Here is a 19,428-nt window from a genome sequence, read left to right as displayed (position 1 = left end):
CCAGTTCCATTGTTTAGGAGAGGCAGGGCTCTACTAGGCTGAGAAAACCTGACTTTGAAGGTCTCCCACAAACCCTGAGAGTGGCTGAAGGGAGAGGAAGTCAAGCACAACTACCTGGCTAATGGATGAAGAGCTGTGTAAGTTGTGTCTCCCACACTTGGTTTATGGTTGTGTCACAGTCTTGCATTGTCCCCAGTGCCAAAAGTGTTGATTTTGCATCAGGACAGGTGGCTGTCCAGCACTGCAGCCCAATGCAGACAAAACAAAGGATATTTTAACCTCTAGAGACAGTTTAAGTTAATTTGCAATTTATCCTTTGTATCCTTACTAGCGAGTCAAGGTAATGTAATTTTAACCTTCACGTAACCCATCTTCAGGTAGCCCTTTTAGAACAGGCATGGCTTTTGCAGTGAAGACAGAGCCTCCATTTAATTCTCAATTATGTGGCAAGTAGGAAATGAGTTGTGCATGGATAGATTTTGTGTCACTGACAGATGTGGCAAGTCTGAAAGGTCTGAGCTCGGCACAGTTTGGTTCTGCTGAGAATTTTGGCTTTCACCTCTAGAAAAATACATGACAAAATATTTGATGAATTTTACAATGAGATCCAGGCTGAGTTGACCTTAATTCTGGAAGGATCTTGTTGCAATGCAGCTGTGCAAATCAGCACAGCTGGATCCACGGGGAAGTAGCTCTTTAAAACAAAATGATGGCAACAACCTTCCTTCTTCCCAAGCAGACTGAATGAAGGTGAAGTCAACTGCTGAGTGCAAGGCAGCGTTGGGGTTGAAATGAGGTGTAAGAACCTGGGAAAAACAAATGGAGAAGAATTCCATGAATTACTGGACTTGGTTCCTTCCTTCCCTGTAGAGTTAGTCCTGCTGTATGAACACCTGGCATTTATTTAGGTTGCTGTGTACAGACGATGCTGTTGTAGGAAGATTTGTATCTACTTGGGGTTTTTTTGCTTGTGCATTGCAGTGGATGCAGCCTCGCCTTGAGTTTTTAAAGCCTTGTGATGTGATATTTATGATATCCATTCGTTCCCCTTGGGAGTGGGGCATGTTTAGATTCACAGAGGGATATGCAGGGCTTTACAGGACCTTCTGCAATGCTGTTTTCAGTGTGGAGAGGAAGAGGGGTGTTAGATGCAGTTTGAAGTGACAGGCACTTTGAGCTGCTTGAGTTGATCCTTAACTCTGCTCCTTCTAAAAAGGACTTAGGAAAAAAAATATTGGTGCTTCAGGCAGGTCACAGCATATTGACCTGTAAATATCCAGCCTTGCAGCTTTTCCACACGTCAGGAAAGGGGAATATCAGAAATACTGCAGTGGAGGTGGCTGTACCTGAGGGATATTCCCTTTATATCCACCTGGCTAATGTTGTTATCATTATCTGAGTGGGGCTTTCCCTCCTCCTTCTTAAAGGAGGGAAAAATGCCATGGAGCAATTCTGCTGCTAAGATGGGAATGCTGTGCTCAAGGCTCAGAAGCATTTGTGTTGATCTCAGGTGCCTGCTGATGGAGCTGATCCAGGAAGGAGAGGACAGGATGTCCCCAGGGCTGGCTGGGAAGGCCCCTGTCTGTCCCCTTGGGGCTCTCAATGCCTTGTGGGCAGAAGAACGAGGCAGGGTGTGTATCCACCTGTATCCATAAAAGGTTATGAAGGATTTGACTTCCTCCCTGGGTTCTTGCTTTGAAACAATGTATCATTGCGCCTAGAAGAGGGCAGGTTTATTTGGAAACAATCCTGTGAGAGGGACTGTTGAGAGTGTCCTGAGCTAGCCCTGTCCCTGCCTGTGGCTCCCAGGTGCTCTCCCAGTCCAGAGCTGCAGCTCCTGGGGGATCTGTTGGGAGAGCTGAACACACCAAGGATGCAGTAAAAGCTGAGTGATCTTTGCCAGCTGGTGCAGCAGCTCTGGGCTCCACTCTCAGCGTCTGGAGAAGGATCATCCCTCCGACTGTGGCTGTGGGGAATGTGCTGTGAGGATTCCTCCCTCTGCTCCTGGGGTCTGCCTGGGTATCCTCAGCTGCTCACTGCCAGGGAATCCTGGAGATCCTTTTTGGGGCCATATTCTGTCCCCCTGGCTGGTTTTTCTTGGCTTGTGCATGAAAACACTGCTGCAGTTCCATTCCCCAGGTGCAGCAGGAATCATTATCAAAGCTGCCTTGGTGCACTGCTCTGGGCCTGGGTTTGAGTCATGATCCAGCTGCTGAAAAGTTTCATGTGAAACTCCAGAGCTTTCAGCTACCAAGTTAATGTCTTATAAAACTGCAGGAGGAAGGGAAGCTGACTCCAGCAGGCCCTGAGTTTGTTTAACTGGAGCTCAGGAGTGATCAAGGCTGGCATTTGGCTTCCTGTTGCAGAAGTGAAATACTCAGGATTTATATTTTTTGCTCATTGCCTAGCTGCTTTTATTTTATTTTTGGTATTATCACTGAACCAGAACCAATGACTTCTGCTTGTTTTTTCGCTGGGGTGAGGCTGTATGACAGTGCAGGAGAAGCTTCCAGAGGTCCATCATACTTTTGATGCACATTTGAATTCAGCAGATCAGCACTGGGAGGGAGACTCTGGGCTCAGCACAGCCCTTTCCTGTTTCTTGTATAATAAAAATAGTGCAAATGATCTTTTTCTCCATGTGCAGAACTTCTCCCTGGTAGAATCCTGTCTTCCCTTGCTTTGCTTCCCAAACAGATTCTTGTTGCTGTGGCCAAGAGTGGGCAGAGGGGGAGAGGGGCTGCTGGGCAGATGTTCTGCAAAGTTCATCTTTCCCAATCTGTGGTTCTCAGCTCTGAGAGCTGGTTGTTATTGCAGCATTTTGTGGTTTGTTTGGTTTTTTCTTCCTCGTGTTTCACTGTATTCTGAGTCCTTCAGTTGAAAATGTTAACAGAACGAAGCTCTGTGCCTCCTTGTGAGGTAAATAAATGGGTTTTATACAGGGGGGTGGAAAGGGGGGAGAATTGGAGGGAAGATATTTATGAAAGTGGTGCAATTTTTGATGTGAAACCAGTGCTGAATTTTCAAGTGGCCTGACCATTTGCATCTTGCTGTGGTGTCTGTACATGGGTAGGAGATGCTCTCCTGGAAGAATGGTCTGAAGTTGTGTCAGGGAGGGACAGGTTGGATATCATGAAAAGGTTCTTCCCCCAGAGGGTGCTGGGCACTGCCCAGGCTCCCCAGGGAATGGGCACAGCCTGAGGCTGCCAGAGCTCCAGGAGTGTTTGGACAATGCTGCCAGGGATGCACAGGGTGGGGTTGTTGGTGGGATCAATCCAGCTCCTGTCTGTGCAAGGCCAGGAGTTGGATTGATGATGCTTGTGCGTCCCTTCAACTCAGAATATTCTGTGATTCTAAAAATAGATTTGAAAAATTGTCTCAACTGGCCACCCAAAATCACTGTGTGACTCTTGATTTAAAATTTATTTTTTTGTCCTACAGAGTTTTCCTGTGGGAAAACATCACAATGAGCTTGTCAGTCTTAGCTTTGAGCTCCACAGACTGTCCTTGCCTCTGTCCTCTGGAATACAGTGAGGCTCTAGTGTTGTGGCTCTGGGAGCTCAAGAAAATAGGATGGTTTAATGCTTTGGGCATTAAAATAAATTCTGTGAGTGTCATCCCAAATTTACACCTGAGTTTAGAGGTCTCCAGACATACCCAGGGCTCTCACTGTTCCTCCCATACCTGCAATAGTTAAATCTGATGGGAAGTGGCATCATCTCCTCTATTTCCAGGTTTCCTTTTGTTTGATCCCATCTTTTCACCCAAGCCTTTGCCAGGTGCTTCATGCATCTGCATTAAAACCCCATAATGGAGCTCATGCCTTTGCCCCAGGGGCTTTGACTTGCAGCCCAGTTATCTGACAAAACATTTCTAAGTAACTTCTTGGAATTTATTGCTCCTGTTGGTTGATTCCAACGGGTCTGACTCCTTTTATGAGTCTGGCCTGTGTCCTGGTGTCACAGATTCACCCACATGGCATCCACCCACTTTCAAACTTGGCAAGGGGCATAAAGAGCTCCTTAGTGATTGCAAGGTCACTGTTCTGCATAAATATTTCCCCTCCCCTCCAAAAACATGCTGGTTAAGGGAATATCAGACTGAGAGAGAAAATACTGATGTGTTTGTTACGTACATTATGTGGTTTGAGGTCTTCTGGTAGCTTTTAAATAATGGAGGATTTTATTCAGGGGAACTTGAGGTGCTCAAACTTCACTGGAATTTAAATTTGACTCATCCCAAATGGGCTGTCTGGACACATTCCTTGCTGACCCAGCCTGGCCAGTTGAGGTGACTCAGTAAATCAGCAGCTGAGCATGACTTCACAGTGAGTTGTCCTGTATCCTGTTCCTCTGCTCCAGACATTTGTGAAGGACCACTCCAGAAATTTTTGGCAGTTAATTCTCCAAACCTTAATTTTCCCATCTGCAAAAGTGGATGATTAATACTGCCTACTATTCCTGTCTTTATTATAAATTGCTATATAAAAGTCATAATTAATGTTATTGTTACAATACCTTTAAGCAAATCACCATGTATCTCTCTGGTTCTTTTACCCAGTGATATTTATGTGTTTTTTCAGTATTTGCTCTGCTTTTGATCAGGAAGAACTTGATGGATTTCCTTGGTCTTCCCCCAGAATTCATTCAAGGGTCTCCAAAACTCTTTAAGACTGTGGCATTGGTTGGAATAAAATTTAGTAGTTACAATACTTGGTAAAGGGTGCACCTTGTTGGTAGTCTGGGGGATTTGCTTCCAGGATTCCTTGAGAGCAGCAAGATTGGAACCTTGAGCTGGTGGTGCTAAGTGCTCTTCAGCTGCATTGGAAAAGTCAATGTACTGAAAAGAGATTTCCTTTTCAAGAGGGTGAGACCCTGTGGGAGTTCTGCTGGACATTCGCAGGGTTTGGGGTTTTTTTGGTGCTTTTTGTTTGCAGATGGCCCTCCAGGTGATTGGTCCTACTGTGGGCATGTTGAAGAGGAGAGCAAGGCTGCTCTCTCTGGGAAGTGGCCTTGCCAAGCTCAAAACCTCTTTGGAATACCTGAGGTGTTGGAGTCCAAGGCTTGACTTTCAGAAGGGTGAAGTATCCAAGGTTCACATCAGATTTAGTGCTGGCCATTGGCTCCAGGAATGACTGTGGGATTCTCCAGGGGCAGGGAGTGGCAAGGCTTTGTCCTTTATGTGGAGGAATGAGGGGTTTCTTGGTCCTGTCACCTCCTGTTTGTGTAGCTCCCATGGCTTTTTCTATCCAGTGATCCAGGAGAAGTTTGGGGCTCTGTCCCCTTGGATGTGAAGGTCACCTTCTCAGGTAGAGATTGCAACCCAGCCTCAGCCCAGGTGTGCTGGGAATGACCTCTGTGCTGAGCAGGCCTCGGGGAGGGCATGTTTGAGGAGCCATCATTTTATTTGCTGTTCTCATGTGTCCATTTTATGCCATATCTAATGGATTTGTGAGAGAGGCTGAGCTCCTGTGATTCCTGATGGAAGCTCTGGGGGGTGAGGGCACTGACTCCCTTTGTAAATGAGCCTGTGGATAACTCAGCTCTGACACTTTTGCCCTCCCTCCTGTTTCATGCCCTCCCAGAGAGGTTGTGTGTCGTTGCCTTAGGATTTACTGCCTTCCCTGAGAGGATCTGGTGGGAGTGGGTCTGCGAGAAGAGTTATGGCTGCACAGAAAGTCTGGCTTCCCACTTCCCTGCTGCGTGTCTCGGGGAAAAGTTGGGCTTAAAACTGCCAAAACATATCCACAAGATGTTATCGCTTTTTTTTTTTTTTATTAAGCTTGTGTTGACTCTTCAGCCTGTGCTGGAGGCAGGTGTGTTTGAGCTGTGTATCCTTTGGAGTGATGTGGCAGGAGCAGGACAGGATTTCCCTCTTAGGTTGCTCCTCCCCTGGACCCACCATCCCTAGCCCAGGGTAAGCAAATCACTCTGGTTTTTGCTGGTTTTTTCCTACCTGTCCCCAAGGAAACAATATAAATGCCATGCCTCGAGTGTGCATCCATTGAGGGAAAACGGGATTTTTAAATAGTAATGAACTCTGGTTTTCCCTTAGTGCAGCAAACCAATGGTTCATTAGTGGAATATGTTAATAATTCTCTTATGAACCCTGTTGGTAGGTGAATCCGCTTTAATTCCTTTGTATCAGCAAGAGCTGCAGGTATGGATGTCTTCGTTACATAAAGTAAAAAAAAGGGAAGAAAGCAATGCTTGCAAATTGGTCTTTGTTTCCAAGGAAACAAATTTGACATGCTTGAGCTGTGCGAGATGCAAACACCGCTCGATTCAGCAGACATGCCTCGGGATTTTATGGTCTGAGTATTATTTTTAAACTACCTCCAATTTCAAGGCAAGGCAGAGGATGGGAATAGAATTTGTTGGCAGGGTTTATCAATCTGTGCTTAATGAAGGCGCTGGGCGGATCTGGGATTGCCCAGTGCGGCGTGCAGGGAATTGATCCTGGGCTGTCCCTGGGAAGGAGCAGCCTGGGGCCAAAGGGCCTTTGGTGACACCTTTCAGCAGGAAGAGAGGTCTGAGGGGAGCTCAGCACACTGAGTTAGTGTGGTTTATCCTGGGTCACTTTACCAAATGTTTTGTGCTCTAAAAATATTTCAGTGCAAAGCAACTCGCCAGCACTTGGCGTGCCAGGCTGCCTGGCGCTCCTGAGGCAGACATGGGCCCAAAGAATTTGCTGAAAAGCTGTGGCTTGGTGGTGAGCACTGGGCTGAATTTATCAGGGAGGGGATGAGGGAACGACGTCATGAGTTGTTTGCATAGAGCATCTGGCACAGATGTGCTGGGGCCTGATGAAAATCTTGGCCTGAACTTGGCTTGTGGCATTGTACAGAACGGCTGTAGCGTTGTTGTGATTCCCTTGGAAGTTTTGTTCAGGGAAAAAGCTGGTTTGGTGTTCAGCTGCCACCCCGGTGTTTCCTGAAATGCTGTGTTCATGAAGTAGCTTGCTCTTTTTTTGAATTTTCCTCAAACTCCAGCTCTGGAGCAGCCATTGCTCGTGTGCCACGGGAAGTGAGCATCGCTGGGCAGAGTGCACACAATTCATGGATTTCAACAGCCAGAGTTGGTTTTGGCCTGGGCCCAACATGAGGAAGAGGATATATATGTTCCAGCTTTGTTGGGATCGAATAACCAATTTTTGCCATGGCAAAGCTTTACTTTTGCAACAACTATCTTTGCTTTCTGAAGCAGTTCAGTGATCTGGACATGTAGGGGACATGCAAAGGATATGTGGGGAAATGTGAGTTTTTAAGGAGCATTCAAGCTCCATGTGCAGATCACTCAGTACGCAGGGCTGTATTCCCCAGGTGTGCTCCAGCATTGTGTGTCTTTCATATTTTGTTGTTTGGAAACCTGGAAAGGATATAAAAAAAAAATCCTCTATTAATTCTTCCTTGAAACAGTCTTTCTGCATTGAGGGGACGAGGTAATGATGGAGGAATTTCAGGGCTGATGAGTGAAAAACAAACCTCTCTTAAAATTCAGGTCCTTAGGAAAGCATAGCATGAAGTATGTTACACTGCAGTCTCTTTCCTTCTCTTTCATCTTGCTGTTTAACTTTCTTGCAAATGGAGTTAAAATAACCTTCAAGGAGCTCAGGGTAGACTGGGGTAGGTTAGCTTTAAGATGGCTGGGAAGCACTATTTGCATTGCCAGCTAAAAGCTTCACTTGAAGCCCGTTGGGGGAAAAAATAATATTAATGGCATTTCATGAAAATATTGTAGTTTGTGGAAGGCCCAGAGTGACAAATTGGCTGGTTTGAGTGTCACTGGGAAATGCTCCTTTTGCACAAGGCTTGCCTGAGACAGGATTTTCCTTGCTTTTGTTCTAAAACGAGATGCTTGCTGCCTAAAAATGCCTGCGATCCCCGCAGCGAGAGCTTCGCCTCCTTGACAAGAGGATGGGAAGAGGAAGGTTGGCCGGATCGGGATGAATCCTCCACCTTGTTTTTTTTTTCCCCTTTCCTTTTTTTTTTTTTTTTTTTTTTTTTTTGCTAATGACACTTCCTTATGCTTACATTTCATTAAAGCTCTGAAATGGCTGAAGATCAGCCCGTACTGAGCATGCTCCGGGGTGGAGGCTGCACCCATGGAGTGAGATGGATTTGTGGCTGGAGGAGGGATAGGCCTGGAGTCAGGACCTGGAGGGACCCGCAGCCGGGATGGAGGTAGGGCAAACCCATCGGTTCCTTGCTGTGCCCCTGGGCTGGGGGAGCCAGGAGACCGGATGGAGTAAAAACTGTTGGAATTGATTCAAAAGCAGCGCAGTTAAACCACTGACACGAGATGGCTTCAAACGCTTCCTGCGGATCCGCGGGGAGGGGTTTGGAATACTGACCTTTGCTGGCTGGCAGGCCTGCGGAAAGAAGGGACCTGTGTAACGTCAGGGTGGTGACATGAGGTGACAGCAGGCAGGGGCTGCAGCCAGGGCTGAGCTTTCATATTGGCAGGCACGTGATTGCGTCTCGTCGTGGGCTCGGGCGCTAATTATTATTAATGGGGAGCCTCGCAGGGCTCAGACTTGCTCCGAGCAGTTTAAAGCCAGATCCGTCTGGGACTGTGGGAGGGTGAAAGAATGTTAAACTCCAACTCCCCTCTTGCAGACTTACTTTGCATTCCAGTGATGGCAAACAAACCTTGCCACATCAGGTCCTCCAAACTGGCATGGAGAGGAGGGAATATGTGCGTTTATTCCTTTGGCTGAGAGGTTTTCTGTGCTTCTTGCAGGGGTTTGATGTGTTGGTGAGTGGGTTTGGGGGAAGGCAGTGTGAGTTGTGCTCGGTTGGGCTCTTGGATTTCATCCGTAGTTGCCAGCTTTTTACAAGGAATGTGTAAGCACCAGCAGGTATGTGCTGCATGAGCCGATTGACTCCAGTTGTTGTACAAGCACGCTGCGTGGTGAGGTGCCAATAAAACATTTACGTTGGCTCTGGATGCTTGTGTCAGCGAGGTGTAGGAGAGCTGTGAGCTGGTGTGGAGCAGGGGGATGTCAGCCCTCTCTGACCTGTTCCCTCACACATGGGAGGTGTGGCACAGGGGCCCAACTGTGGTGCAGCCTGGCTGTAGTACAGGTAAGGTGAGGGGTTTGCTCTCTCAGGGCTTTGGGAATCCTTGGGTGGTACAGAATGATTGTGTTTGACCTTCTGAACAGAACTCTCTGTGATCACAGGCTTGTTGTGTGCTGTAAGGTAGATCAGCTCTTCCTTCAGGGCAACTCTGGCTACTTTTCACAGCATAGTTCAGGGGGTGACTGGCAAAGATTTGATTTTATTGCTGTGTCCCAGGTGATGGGCATTCTGCATGATGAGTCACTTCATTACCTAAAGTAAGTTGCCTGCTTATTGCCTGGTTCCATCTTTCTTGTGAACCCAACTCTTCTTCTGTGCTTTCTGGGCCTGTTTTGCTCCATCAAGCCCAGTGCTGAGCTGGTGACCAGCTTGCTTACTGGGCTTGCTTTTATGTTCCCTGCATAAAATCCTGCTGGAGCCCAGCTTGCTGGCCAGGCAGAACTTCTACTCCTTAATGGTCGGTGGCTTGTTTATGGCTGGATGAATGCACAAAGGAAAGCGTTTCTGTAAGACAAACAGCATTGTGATTGTACAGCGAGAGGGAAAAGGGGTTGATTTTCTTTGGCTCAGATGGACACTGCCTTTATGGCTTTGCAGAATTCACCTCGGTGGCTTTTCCTCCTTGTGTGACTCTGGCAGTGGAGGTGATCTCACCCCCAAGTTTTCATGGTAGGGTCTGCTTCCCCTGATGAGGAGATTTGACTTAATCAGTTTCAGCTGCTGGAAACCCACTGGTGTGCTAATTCCTATTGTGCTGTGGGAAGGTGTAAGGTAGCCTTAAAGACCCACTGCCACCTTATGGCAGTTGCTGAGAAGCAGCGTTTGTTGAGCCAATTCCGTGCACACATCATGCTCGCTCTATTTCTCCGCTCCTCTTAACCAGGGGTATTTGCATGGAGGCAGGAGCTTTGTTTTTACAGAGTTCATCTGCTCCTTCTGTTCCTTGCAGAGATTTGATAAAGTCAGCAGGATGGCTGGGAGAGCCGTCAACGGTGCTGTTCCATAGGAGCTCACGATTTGGGGAGACACAAAGCCTTTGTGGAGCACTGATCCTCCTCCAGTGAAGAACTTGCTTATTTTCATGTCAGTGCCTTAATCCTTAAAAAAAATAGGTGTGAGGTCAAAGAACAGGGACATGCTGAACACGTGAGGCTCGTTGGCAGGATCTCCAGCGCTTGTTGCAGCAGGAGGAGGATGGAATGTGCACAGCCATTTTCCCAGCCTGCTGCTGGCAGGGCACTGCAGGATGGCTTTGCGCTGACAAATGGGGCCACTGTCCCCAAATAAACCAATAAAACATTTGTCTGTGGAGCAGTGAGTGTGCTGGAAGCATGAGCCTGCTGGCTGTGCTGGGGGTAGAATGCTGGATTTAGGACCCTTCTCCAGCAAGGCTGTGTTTGTACTGTAGGAGCTCTTGATATGCCATAGCTGAATGAAGGGGAGAAATGGTGGATTTAGAGTTCCAAAATAGAAGGAGCTGTGGTTACTGTAAGTTAAAGCTGAAGGAATTTATAATTGGGAACTGTTAGGAATACAGTATGTTCTAAATTACAGCTGTCTGGCCAATATGCTGCTAAATAAAGTTCTAGGATTGCCCTGTAAATGAAATATTCAATGCATATTCTTATCAAAACATAGCAACATCTCCCAGAGAGCTCACATCTCGATTGCTGTCCAAGAGGATCTTTTTTCTTTTCCTTTCTTTTTCCTTTTTAGTGTGTATGATGTACTCAGTGCAGCATCCCAGGGAGCATTTCTTGTTTCCTATTAAGTAAAAACAGTTTTCAGCTCTGCTGGGGAAAAGAGGGGAGGAAGTGAGATGGCTTGGAAGCTTTGGGGGAAATAAAAAGGTTTGAAAGGTAGGGAAAGCTGTGATTCCAAAAGATGCACTAATGACTGCCTGCTCTTTCAAGGCTGTTGCCTGAGCCTGGAGGTGGACGTTGGAGGATACTGGGAACACCCAGTGTATCCTGGGACATTCTGGTTAAGGAATGTCCTATATAATTGTCGAGGAGGGAAGGCAACATTTGAGCAGCTCGGGGTGGAGCTGGGGAATGGTTTATAGCAGTGCAGAAACAAATCAGGATTCCAGCAGAAATGTTCATCTCATATCCAAAGGGCCTTTAGCTTGTTGTGCTTTTGGGATTGCTTGTGAGGAGGCTGAAAGGGAGCATCAGGTTTGATCAGCTGGAGGGTCTGCAAGAAGAGGAGCCTGATGGAAAAAAGGAAATAAGGAAAACCCTCTGTATTTTGCAGAGCTAAATACTGTTCTTCCTATAAAAAGAAAAACCTCCCTTTGCCTCCCACTTGGGCTTCCCCTGCAAGGGAGCTGTGAAAATGCTGGACTTAATGGTGTCATTAAGCAAGAGCCCTGAGGAGCCTGGTGTCCTTTGAGAAGGGAGGTGTTTGTGCTGCTCCCTTCCTCCTCAAAATGTGGGATTTTTGAAAGGAATGTTTGAGCCTTCAATCAGGGAAGGGAGGCCAGAGAGCCTAAAGTGAAAATACCCTGTAATCTGTGGGCCCTGGTAGGAATGTTTGGAAGGGGGTGTCGGGCTGGCAGTGCCAGTGTGGTGGGAAGGCTGCTGGAGAGCACTTGGGTTAAATAAAGGGCACAGCTTCATGGAGCACGGCCTTGTTCTCATCCTCCATCACAGCAAAACTGCTTCCACAGCCAGTCTGGAGATGGGTCTGGGAGTGCTGGTGTGCAGCACCTGATCCCTGCCAAGGGGGACAGCAGGGTCCCACGCAGGAGGCACCTCTCCCACAGCCAATGGCTGTGTCCTGGAAGCTTTTTCTCCTTTTGGATGACATAAATGTAAGGTTTCACTGACTGACACCCAGGCATCCCCCATGGCAGAGATGCTGCTACGCCGCCGATCGATTGCTTTACTCAAGTTGGTTGTTGAAGCATTTGCAGTGCCCTGATGAGCTCTGCTTTTTCCTTTTTGTTTCTAAACAGTGTTTAGTGCTTTCAAGGATGGCCGTGAGATGTGAAAAGCGTCTCTGGTAGCATCTGCTCTCAGTGTATATTTAACCTCAGCAGTGAAAACATGTCTGGTGTGGAGATGCAGTGGGGAGGCTGCGGCTGTGCCGTTCTCCGGCGTTATTTTATCTTGGAAAGGGAATGTTGACTGTGGTGGATCATTGACACTGCCTTTGTTAATATCTTCGTTTCTATTTCTGGGCTTTTAATGAAAGCTTAGTAATTTCATGCTGCAAGAAAAGGGCAGCACGTCAACTGTTTTAAAGCCATCTTTGGTTTGAAGTACAGTAATCTTTTGATGCGGTGGATAATGCAACTTCTGTCTGCATAGCCAGGGTTTGTTGCTTTTGTTTGGGGATTTTTGAATTTGTCTTTAAATCAGTTACCTCTACACCTCTCAGCAACTGAGAGAAAGGCCAGGAAAATCTCATTTTGTGTATATTAAAACTTAAGATTCACATCAAACGAAAACCCAGTGGGTGAAAGAGCGATCCTTTCTTTATGCTGTCACCTCAAATACTCCTTGCCTATGAATTTCAGTCATCTCGATCTAGCCTTGTGTGTTTTAACTGTTTAGCAGGGAAACTTCTCCAGAGTGTGGAGAGGAAAACAACATCCTCATAGCCGAGGGAGATCCATAGCAGCTCTTTGCTGCTTTAATTTTTGCAGCTCTGCAAATGTGCCTGGCCACGGTGGTGAAAGAGCTGCTGGGAGTGGAGGAAACGTGGCTTGTGGATGTTTCCTGCCTGGCAGAGCTGGCCATGGCTGTGTGCTGTGCTGAGGCCTGGACTCACCTGGTGCTGGGGCAGGGCAAACATCACCCCCAGACTCCTCCAAACCTCCTTATGGATTTGGATGGCTTTTTCCTCCCTTCAGTGCAGGCTGCTCCCTGCCCTCCCCAGCTCACTGTCACACGTTGCACTCCACTCATCTTCACTTCAGTTCTACTCTTAAAGAGAACTCTCTCTTAAGGAGGACACTCTGCTGTGCTCTCCTCTCCTGGAAAGCTGCTTTTCCTTTGGCCAAGAGCATGCGGGTGGTGCCACGAGGCCATGTCGGAGTTTCCTCTTCCTTCTGGCCTCTTCCCGGGGTTGCTGGCCGCCCTCCCCCTGCTCGGGGGGAGGTTCTCCAGCCTGACACCGGCTCCAGCAGCCTCCTGCTCCTGCCTCCCAGAAATGCCAGTCTTCCTTGAATCCCTTCCAGCCGAGCTCTGCTTACAGATGTTCCTGTGAGCTGCTCTGGCAGTTTTACTGGGAGCCTGAGCAGATATGAAGGTTGCCAAGAGTTTATGCTTAATTGTGAAGTGGAACAGAGACAAACTACTTTTATTTTGAAGCTAAAATTTCTTCTGTTGTCTTGCTGGCTGGGCCAGCAGTATTGTAGGGTTTGACATAGGCTGAGCTTAGAGCTTCTGCACCTTGTAATGTACTATCCCTTCATTAGGGTGAGGATGAGGATGGATCCATGAGGTTGTCCCTTCATTCCATTCCCCCCCCTGCTTTTCCATGACTGTGTATATGATACCCTTTTAAAGTCACTTGTACCAGGTCAGGTTATTAATCCCCAAAGTGAAAATTATTCCCCTTCAGATCAGCAGCTCAGATGTCGAAGACACTGTCTTGGACACTGCTCCCTGCATCAGTTTAACCCATGAGCCTTCATCCCAGCTCTCAGAGGTCTGGGCCTTTGTCAAGCACAACAAAATCAGCCCGGGGACATCCCCAAGCCACTCACATCCCTCCCTGTCCCTCCTGCCTCTCCTTTTCCCACGGGCAAGCGCTACTCTTGAAGGCCACAAGACAGCACTCTGGTTTAAAAAGCTTTCTCTTTTTTTCAGGCGAGTGATCAGTTTTGAGGCCTGGCGCCCTGTCAGAAAGTTGACAGATGATCTGCATTACCGGTGCGTCCCCGGGATGCCCGGGATAATCGCGCTCCAATGGACGCCCTGGAGCCGGCAGGTTCTCTGTGAAATGGCTGCAGTGGAGGGAGCAGTGAAATGGGCTCTTCTGGGCATGCTCACTCTGTAGAGGGAGCTTTATCACATGAGCAGAAACTGAATCACTGCTCATGAGGATCTGGAATATGCAACTCTTGGAGTCTTCACCAGAAGAAGACAACAGCTGCCCGCAGGTACCGCAGGGTCCGTCCACCTCCCGTGCCTGGCGAGGCCCTGGCAGGGCAGGCTGAGTCCTGCTGGGGAAGGAGAAGCCTTGGAGAGGAGGTGCAGAGGCCGGGGAATCATGGCCGGGGTTATTTGTTCATTTGTTTCGATATTCCTGCGTGTGGCTGCCGTGGGCGCGGGAGGCCTGGCTGGGCCGGGATGATCCATCCTGCTGGGATGATCCATCCTGCTGGGATGGCTGCTCCAGGGGCCTCAGCTCCTGGCATCTCCTCCGGGAAACCTCGGGCTTTGTTTCCTCCTGCCTTTCGTTTGTCTTCTGGGGTGGGGAGGCTTGCTTGGGCTTGGTTTGGTTTTGGGGTTTTTTTTTGGTGTTTTTAGGGTTTGTTTGTGCTTTTGAAGCATGAAGTTTCTGGAATATTCTCCCAGGAGCCCTCCCTGCTTGTAGCTCTGATAAGGAAAAGGAGCAAAGCCTGGGGTGTCTGAGCTGCTCGAAGACTGAACTTCCAAAGGGGAGGGGAGGGCCTGTGGCACATGGCAGCTCCTCACTGCGTCTCTTTTGACAGCTTCTGCCTATGGCTCACTTGGGTGGAGGCCAGAGCCAACAATATTTTACCAGGAAGAAACAATCCTTTTTATTTTGGGGCGACTTCCTCCCCTCTCTCTTCTTCTTCCTTTTTTTTTTTCATAGTAGCAATCCAAGGGAACAGCTGATTAAAAGGAAACATCCCTGGTTTGTTTCCTGGCAGGAGGTCCCCGTCTGCAACATATTTTAAAATTCAGCCCCCTGGCTCTGCCCGTGGAGATTTTTTTTTTTTTTTCCTCTGGTTTGTGTTTGTGTTACATGCAAGAGCTCTGTTGACTGCCACAGACCTCGGTGAGATTTGGGAAGGACACAGAAGGTCCCAGGGCTGTGGAGGGTCTGGACATCCCTGCAAAACACTGGCCTGAGCTTGCTGTGCTCCAGGGAGACCTTCAAAGCTGCAATGCAGACACAATATTGAATTTTCAATCAAGGAGCAAGATGTGAAGATGGCATTTAAAAGATTAGGGAGCTTACACAGGACAATCTGTGATACCTAATCTAAATATCTATCGTCTCTCCACTGGACTATAAATGTGCTCGTTGTTCATCATCAGAAGAAAAGGAAAAGGCATCAGAAGTCACGAGGAGAGAGATGAGATTTCTCTTTAACAGTGAAGAGCTGAGGCCTTGACCTGCTGCCTGAGCAGCTCCATCCAGAGAGAAAATGGGCTTTAGGCTTGATGAAGGCTGAGGAAAGAAGCAAAAACCTGCTGAGGTGTGTGAGATATGCTCCTGGGTGGTGGTGACCACGGTGACACCGGCGTGGCACCGGCCGAAAGTGCCCAACGCTGTCCCTGCCAGCTGGGGCCCTTTGGAAGCGTCTGCAGAGACGCAGAAAAGCCTGACCTACTTTGGAGGGAAGAGAGCAGCCGAGGTCTGGGCTTGGCGCTGTGTCTCGGCAAGGGTTAAGAGCCCAAAGTGGGGCCTTTGGGTCTTGGTATTGTTCTGTTTCATGTGTTTAACTGGCGCTACAATGCCAGCATGAGCTCTTGCCCTCGTCCCAGAACATGTTTGGGTAGAACTGGGCTCTGTGGCACACACAGGGCATATTCCTGCTCTCAGCCCCTGTGAGACCAGCCCTGGATGGGGGGCAGCTCCATGACCTGGCTCCCCTGAGCTCTCCCATGTGGTGCCATCTCCTAAGGAAAGAGGATTGTGTGCACCTCATGCAATGGCAGTGAGTTGTTTTATTCAGGTAAACAAGGAGTTTTAAGGAGCTTCACTCTCCTGGCCAGCTGGTTTGGGGGAGGGCTGGCTTGGTTCCTGCTGCTCCTCTTTGTTTTCCTTTTGCTGCTTTTCCCTGAAGTTTTTCCTTCTCACCTTCCCTCTCCTGGAGCTGAGAGTGGTCGAGGAATGGCCGCAGCGGGAGAGTGACCGTGTGTTGGGGTCAGCCCAAAGGCTCGGGGCACTGATGGCGTGTGCTCCCTGCTTGCAAGCCTTGGAGGACCATATGTTCCTGCAGTGACATGGAATGTCAGTGATTTGGAAATGAATCCCTGAGTTTATAATCCTTAACTCCCCTTTTCAGCCAGTTATTTTTTCTGACTCCTATGAATTTAGAGTTTAGACACCAACCTCTCTTTGCAGACCCTTATGGCTCCTTGTATTTCCAGTGGGATTTGTCCCTCTTATGCCTGTGTGAGCTCCTTGGTCTCTTGGGTGGAGGATATGTGTCTGGCTTTGCTGTAGGGTGGTGTTGGTCCTGGAGAGGGGCAGAGGAGGAGGGCGGCCTGCCAGGATTTACAGTAGTCAGGAAAGCAGCAGGAGCGAAGCTCTCAAACTGTACGAGCTAATTGGAAAGCATCCATTTTAAAAAAAAGGAAAGAAAAAATTAGAAGGGGAAGAAATATCAAACAAGCTTTTAAAAAAGTATCCTGGACTCCAACACAACAGCTTGCATCCTTCAAAACAGGTGACTTTTTTATGTTTTTCCTTCGGTCCCCATCAGGAGGGGGAAGGACGTGGAGAAGGATCGAGGCAGTGGGGGTTAAGAAGGTCTGACGTGCAAGTGTCCTCCCTGCAACGCTGCCATACTGTGCCCGAGCAGCACAGTGCCTCTTGCAAAGGAAGCTTTTCACAACTTGTCCTTGTTCCAAGGATGAGGAAACCTCCAGCTCTTCTGGCATTTTCTCTCTGTCATAAGTCAGACCTGCTTTCACCTGTAAAGTATGATCAGCACAGACGGGGAGAGGGCTGGAATGGAGCAGGGCTCTGAGCAACCTTGCAAGGCTTTTCATGGAGTTCTTGGTGTTAAATGAGGAACATTTCCCCTCCTCCTCTCCTCGTTTTCCTGTGTGCCTGCAAAAATACTCTGGTTTGCATTTAAAGCAGAAAACTGTATGTGCTGGGACTAAGCCAACTTGTTTATTTAAGGGAAATACCATATTTCCAACCCCTTCTCTCACAGAGGAAGGCTCGACAGAGGATGGCAGACTGGGCTGGGGATTATATTTTTAGGTGACATCGAAGCACAGTTGTGATTCGAAGAAGCTAAAAATCATGGCTGACATTTTGCACTGAGTCCTGCGAGTTCCTCCTCCCCACAGGGGTTAACCTCTCCAGCCAAAGCAGGTGGATTTTCACCTAAATCAAGAAGGAAAAAAGGAGAAAAAAGAAACAAAAACCATCAGGAAAAAAACAACAAACCCATCACCATCACCCCCCAGGCTTCTACTTCTCCATGCTTTTGCAGTTAGCCTTCCCCCAAGGGGGTGTTTGTGGCCGGGGCGCTGGGCAGGGACAGGCCCTGTGTCCCTGTCAAAAGATGGCAGGTCCGTGTGTCCGTAAACAATGCGGTTATGAAATGGCAGCGCGGCCGCGCTGAGCATGCTCGGGAGCTGCCTGTAGGGGGAGGCGAGCCAGAAAGATGATCTAATTCCGTGCAATTCTTGGGATTGAAGGAAAAGACCAGGCTCCACTCTTAATGACAGAGCAGAAAAACCAGGCCCCACGCCGGGGACGAAGCCCGTAGGCCATGGAGGAGAGGGTGTGAGGATCTCCCACCTCCAGGACTTCGGGTGCTGGGCAGCGCTGTGTCGCTTTCTCGCCCTCCAGCAGAGTAAGGCCTTGGTGAGGTTTTGCTGTAGTTATTAGAGGGACAGGCCCGAGGGTGCAAGTTTTATGATTATGATTATTTTCATGATTATTTTGTCTTTTTTTCCCCCCTCCTCCTCCCCGTCCGCTTTCCCGGCTCGCAGGCACCGCTGTCTCGCTGCTTGGCCGCTCGATGGCCAGAGGTGACCCAGGTGGAGGTGGTGTGGGCATCTCAGCCAGGTCCTCCTGGTCCCATGGGAAGCTCACGAGGGGCTCTCCCTCCTCTGCTGCCCCGTGTGCCCCTTGGCTGGGCAGCATGGGGATGGGCAGGGGGACAGGGACCCACTCCGCTGGCTGCGGTGCTTTGGGGTGGGAGGAAGAGGAGTGTGGAGGCTGAAGAGGTGCCTGAGCCCCATTGATGGGGGTGAGCTGCCTTCCAGCTCCTCTGCCCTGGACTGCTGGAATCTGCTTGCTCCAGACTCCTCTTGGTGCTCTGGTTTTGTCTTGGCTCAGCCAGTTCCTGGGGACTGGGTGTTTCTGAAATGGCTGGTTTGCTTTTGCTAGAGATAGTGATGAATCTTGGTCTCCATTTTAGGGTTTTCTTCCCCCCCTCCCCTCCCGGGGGCTAGGAGAAGGCAGGCAGCAGCTGGACTCCTTGCTACCCTCAGCCCGTGGAAGGAGGGGACGCCTTTGTCTGCTCTGGATTTACATTTGCCTGCACACACGAGTTGCACTGGCTTTAACTCTACTGGGATGCAGCTAGATGGGCCTGGAAGCAGTGAGGAAGTGTAAATCGATCTCCCCTTTCCAGGAGGGCACGGGCTCTGCAGACCCCCCTTGCCTGAAGCCTGCACGCCATCGTGGAATGCCTTGTCTTGGGAGAAGTCACTTTCAGTCCTGTTGTGTTTCATGCACGTGTCTCCGTGTTCCCAGCTGTTGCATGCAGGGACTTGCACCTCTTTCTGTGCTTCCCCCCTCTTTGAGGAGTTGACGTGTGCGACTGGAATAGGAGAGAGGACATGGGGGTTGAGAAGGAAGTGTTTCTTTTCTTTGGAGAAGAGTCTGGATGAAAGGATTTCAGGAGACAAAAGAATTGCAAAGAATTCGATTTGGGAGCAAACTTCGGGCTGAGGGCAGTGCTTGTTGTGAGCTGCAGATAAAATTCCATGTTCACATGATTGCATGAGGCTTATAAGGAAGTGGCCTTAGCCTGAAAAAAAAGGAGCTTTGAGACTGGTGACTGCTTTGTAGGCCAGGTATGCTGGTGGTTGCATTTCCTTCCTTCCTTCTTCAGATCAAATGCTTCTGTTGTTTCTAATGACAGGCCCGTGGTCAGCGTCCCCACGAGCCCTGAGCCCAGGCCTTGCCCAAGCACAGCAGGACCTGAGCAGTGCCGAGATCAGAAATGAGCAGCCTCCCCGTGCCTACAAAAGAAGCACTCTCTTTCTACAAACATTCTCTTAATCATTACTTCCTATATAATTAACTACAAAATGTTTGTCTTCTCTTCAAGGCAAAGGTTATTATGAGCAGGCTGGTTTGGGTTGTGTTATTTTTATTTTTATTTTTTTAGGAGAAGGAGGGAAAAAATGAGTGAATAAGAATCTGCTGCTGCTGGGGTTGCA

General features: G+C 48.7%; 1 protein-coding gene across 17 annotated transcripts in view; it reads left to right on the top strand.

The window, feature by feature from the left end:
* Positions 1-19,428, top strand: part of EHMT1 (euchromatic histone lysine methyltransferase 1) — a 119,755-nt gene that overhangs the window by 31,979 nt on the left and 68,348 nt on the right. For 2 of the 17 annotated variants that reach the window (XM_085076387.1, XM_085076385.1), the window contains exon 1: positions 13,903-14,195. The exons of 10 other annotated variants lie outside the window; for them this stretch is intronic. In XM_085076387.1, coding sequence (XP_084932513.1) covers positions 14,133-14,195 — 63 coding nt within the window. In that variant the 5' untranslated portion in view covers positions 13,903-14,132. Of the gene's footprint in view, positions 1-8,044; positions 8,183-13,902; positions 14,196-17,045; positions 17,840-18,398; positions 19,060-19,428 lie in introns of those variants that run through there. 5 more of the 17 variants (XM_085076396.1, XM_085076393.1, XM_085076390.1 and 2 more) reach the window with 5 other exon arrangements.

This window comes from Lichenostomus cassidix, chromosome 17 (assembly GCF_008360975.1).
Source record: "Lichenostomus cassidix isolate B80296 chromosome 17, HeHo_3.0, whole genome shotgun sequence".
In the NCBI taxonomy this organism is placed as follows: Eukaryota; Metazoa; Chordata; class Aves; order Passeriformes; family Meliphagidae; genus Lichenostomus; species Lichenostomus cassidix.
The sequence above is the reverse complement of the archived record's forward strand: the minus strand, read 5'-3'. Positions and strand labels throughout refer to the sequence as shown.